This window comes from Alosa sapidissima, chromosome 11, assembly GCF_018492685.1.
Source record: "Alosa sapidissima isolate fAloSap1 chromosome 11, fAloSap1.pri, whole genome shotgun sequence".
Taxonomy (NCBI): Eukaryota; Metazoa; Chordata; class Actinopteri; order Clupeiformes; family Clupeidae; genus Alosa; species Alosa sapidissima.
In genome coordinates this window covers 3,822,846-3,827,005 of record NC_055967.1, presented here as the reverse complement: position 1 = coordinate 3,827,005, position 4,160 = coordinate 3,822,846, and the positions used below count along the sequence as shown (strand labels likewise).

General features: G+C 41.9%; 1 protein-coding gene across 2 annotated transcripts; it reads right to left on the bottom strand.

Moving 5' to 3' along the window:
* Positions 1-717: 717 nt before the first annotated feature.
* Positions 718-3,846, bottom strand: si:dkey-30c15.13 (uncharacterized protein LOC558731 homolog). Of its 2 annotated transcripts, XM_042108889.1 has the most exons (7): positions 3,620-3,846; positions 2,798-2,971; positions 2,080-2,190; positions 1,605-1,661; positions 1,405-1,506; positions 1,036-1,182; positions 718-866 (listed from the first exon to the last, which is right to left on the bottom strand). In XM_042108889.1, exons 1-7 carry the CDS (start codon positions 3,677-3,679, stop codon positions 813-815), a joined length of 705 nt encoding a protein of 234 aa, XP_041964823.1. In that variant the 5' UTR covers positions 3,680-3,846; the 3' UTR covers positions 718-812. The 2 variants fall into 2 exon arrangements, with proteins under 2 accessions (XP_041964823.1, XP_041964824.1); XM_042108890.1 differs by lacking the exons at positions 1,405-1,506; positions 1,605-1,661.
* Between the last annotated feature and the right edge of the window lie 314 nt (positions 3,847-4,160).

The window sequence follows — 4,160 nt, the reverse complement described above, 5'->3', positions numbered from 1 at the left end:
AGGGTTAGTTAAGTGGTCCTGAAACTGAAAAAGTTTGAGAAACACTGTCATAGGCCAAAGTATTAATGTTTTACTCTGCCTCGCTAGATGTCGATATGCGCCCAAACACAACACATTCCCCAAACAGACTCTCCATCTTAGCCATAGCTAACTTGCTAGCGAACTTTCCATATTAGCTTACTTGCTAGCAAACTTTGCATCATCAGTCTAACTAGTTAAATAGTTGACATTACATGATGAACATTTTCGTATGGACATTCTGGGGGATGTTAATTTGTATGAGAGAAGCTTCAACTTCTGTGGCATAAAGCTTAGGTAGTTTGCTTGCTAACTCTGGCAGAAATCTCCAGTGTTCTTGTTCCATGTAGTTTCGTGTTGCAGCCACAGGGTTGCAGCAACAGCACGTAGACTAGCCTACAGGAAAGCTGTTGCGTATGAACTCATTCGGAATATTTTGAAAACGTAACAGATAGATATTCTGTCTTCTCATTTTGTAGACGAAAATGAAGAGAGATTTTATCTTAGTTTTTATTTCATGCAAAACATTTTAGTCTCGTCTTTTTTCATCAACAATAATACATCTTAAGATAGTCTTAGTCAGTGTTTCAGGACATTACTGCCGTCTCGTCATCGTCTCGTCTTAGTCATGAAAAAAAAAGGTCGTTGACGAACATATTTCCTCTCGTCTCGTCTGACAAAATTAACACTAATACACACACACACACACACGCATACACAAACAAACACATACACCCACACACACACACACACACACACACACACACACACAGCAAAATGGGTAAATTTCTTCTCTACAGACTGAATTCATCTCTGTCCAAGAGTGGGCCCGTGGGGTCATCGGGTTCCTGGAATAAAGAGTTATTTTAAGTCAAGAATTTCCTCTCTTTGTATTTGGGTGCTCTGTGTGTCAGTTAGGACTTCTACGTATGTAAGCATGCAACCAAATGCTTTACAAGAGTATAAGTGAAAATACATGCAATGTTCATGTGTGGTATGGTGGGTCTGTTTGTGCACCTGTAGTACACTGGTGTAGTCCTGTCTGTAGGAGGCGCTGTAGCGCTGCAGACCCCTCCATGTCAGGAAGAATGTGTACAGCGAGGCCAACAGACACAGGAGCATGAAGAGGATGGAGCTGCCCTTCAGCACATACAAGCCAGCACGCTGAGGGTGGGATAGGGGGCGGCAACAAATGACAGAAACGGAGAGAGAGGAGAGACAGAGGTGATTTCGATAAGCATTTATCATTCATTAGAATCACATACATTATTGTGAAAGATTTATGTCTGGTGTAGTCACACTTGAAGCATATATAGACAGGCATCCTGAACACACATGTACGTATATAGCCTACATATACAGACACACATACAAACACTCACACACCTGCTGAACAGTGGCTGGTTTGGTGTGTTTGAGTGTGAAGGTGAGGAGAGCCACTAGTCCCAGTAGGAAGCAGAGAACAGTGAGGCCCATCAGAATCATGGCCTGTGCTCGGGTTATACAGACACGCCATGAATCTCAATACTTTTAACAACTCAGTTCAACTCAGTTAACTTATAAGGGGAAATCTCAATCAATCTCACTTTTATTTTTGTTGGTTTCCGCTGCATTTCAATGGCAAGACAACCGCAGAAAATGTACTGTAAGAAAAAATATATACAAATGCGCTCACTCAGCTGCTATATCACTGTTTGAGCAACTTTTCATTCTTACGACCATTTGCCAAAAACTAAACAAGTCCTGTCGGTTAGTTACATTAACAAATGCAATTTGTTGTGTACCAGTTGATGACTTTGTAGAGGAAGTAAGTCACACCAAGGTCATTCATTTGGTACCCATAGAACACACATAAAAAGGCTCATGGAGTTTGTTACCCATGGATACCCATTTGATGGAATTTGATAGCCGTGCAGCACACATGAAAATACACTACAGTATTGAAGGCCTCTGCTACAATGTCCTGTGAAGGTAAATTATTCCAGAGCAATCCCTGACAGCCCAAAGCAGTCTGATGGGAATGGGCTGCAAAGACCGATCTGAGTCTAGGGTTTCACTCACAAACAGGCTGGCCCACAGTGGCGTGGTCATGGTGATGGAGCAGTTGAAACTGAGGCAGGAGAGGGATATGGTGGAGAGGATGCAGGCCACCGCGCCAAGCAGCTGCACCACCTGAGACAGGGGTCAGAGGTCACACAGCACCTGAGCGCACTGATAGTCACCACAGAGCAATTAACTGCAGCACACTAGTTGTCATCTCAGGGCACGACCGGGTGGGACATGCAAGGTTAAAGAAATTATGAATTATTGTCCTTAAAGGAGAATTCCGGCAATTTTTCACATGGATCTTTGTTTCTCGAAGTCACGAGTACTGTCGTTACAACAAAACAATCTCTTCTAACTACAGCTGCTGCAGCAAACAGCTAGAGCTGCTAGCACCCACAGTGCATGTTCATGAGCCCCCATGTTCAGCTACAGTGCTACATTCTGGGGGCATGTTCATGGGCCCCACGTTTAGCAACTCCAGCTAGGTGGAACCGATTGTTTTCAGGGTGTTTTTGTAGCAACAGTACTCGATGACCTCAAGGAAAAGAGATCTATGTGAAAAATTCTCTTCTAAGCCCTGCATCTGACATATATGCATCTCAACTAAAACAAGACTACTTCCAAATGTTGTCCTTAAGATGTTTAGAGACAACATCATTGGGTTTTATGTAATAAATATAATGTTTGGTGTAAATCAAAGCAATTGACTTAGTATAATAACAGCATCTCTCACCCCAGTTATGAGTAGGCGGACATTAACTATGGCTCCAAACCAGCGGGCCAATCGTATCTCCTTCACCTCAGTCTGATTGGAGCTTGTCAGCAGGGAGCGGGTGCGGGGCTTGGGGCGTGGCTGTTCCTTAAAGAACACCTGATACAGGCCTTCCTGAAACATGTTCTGGCTCATCTGGGATTACAGGAAGTGGTCAAATCATATTTGTCAGATATACCTTTCTCCAAACATATCTTATATTCTGTTTAACTACTTTTACTTCACTCTATTTGTTACTTACATTTCATGACTTTGTGGTCACTTTTAGTACAGTTACAGTATTTCAGACATTTCTGAGAGCCCAAATACACTGTTAGTAGCACCTATGCTATGGGTATCTATTTAATTTCATTCACATACTGCTCATGTTTTTAACACACTCTTATGAGATCCAGTTAAAGATACTGACTTGAAATTCAAATTGAAACCTCTTTAGTCTGAGCAGCTTGCTCCAATGAAGAGTGAACGCCCAGGGCAGGTCAGACGCAATGGCCAATTCAGCTGTTACAGCTCTATTGTTATACTGTTATTGAGTATCCACTTATCAGTACTCAGATTATTGCCAGCCCATACAACAAAAGGACACACACAGATGCATGCATTCACATATAAAAAAAGAAATAAACACACATACACACAAACACGAGCACACTGACAAAAATACCCACACACAGAATACCAGTATGATACCCCAGGTACTCTAATAGTGTAAGCATACCCTACAGCGTGTTCCTTCCAGTACCATAATGGTGTATGCGTACCGTATGGGTTAACAAGACTCACCTTTGTGTCTGTTAACTGTAGATCCACATGCAGATTCTTAGTAACTGTCTCACTCCTCATTAAGAGCCATGGAGAATAATCAATAATCCCCGAAACCTCTATAACATAACAAACAAGAACAGACCGACACTGATCTAAAAATTCTTTCTCGTGTCCCACTCTTCCGTCTTCATGCGACAAACTCCTCTGGGGTCGAAGTTCAGCCAGGAGTCTTACTCTGAGTCTGATGGCGCAGACTGGCTGACGAGTTCAAAACAAAAGCCCTTTGAGGTTGGCAAGCAGCTGTGGAGAACTGATGAAAGTATGACTCAGTTACCTCGAGTACACACGACAGGAAGAGAGGTTGTAATTATGTTTATTTATGATACATATAGGCACCACACTAAAAGTAGTACATTAGTACATTGTGTAATTGCTCAAGAAATAGCAATGCTATTGTGGCACTTTTTCAGAATTTCAAACAACTCCAATGAATGTACAAGTAAAAAAAGTTCCTCATAATTTCTTATATTTATATTATCTTTCTATACGGCATACCTAA

Excerpts from the sequence above, each read along its gene's own strand:
- si:dkey-30c15.13 (XM_042108889.1), bottom strand. The coding sequence starts at position 3,679 with ATGAGGAGTGAGACAGTTACTAAGAATCTGCATGTGGATCTACAGTTA. Across the intron at positions 2,191-2,797 it reads TCCGCCTACTCATAACTGGG|GTGGTGCAGCTGCTTGGCGC; the intron begins GTGAGAGATGCT and ends CCCCTGTCTCAG. Across the intron at positions 1,507-1,604 it reads GGAAACCAACAAAAATAAAA|GCCATGATTCTGATGGGCCT; the intron begins GTGAGATTGATT and ends ACCCGAGCACAG.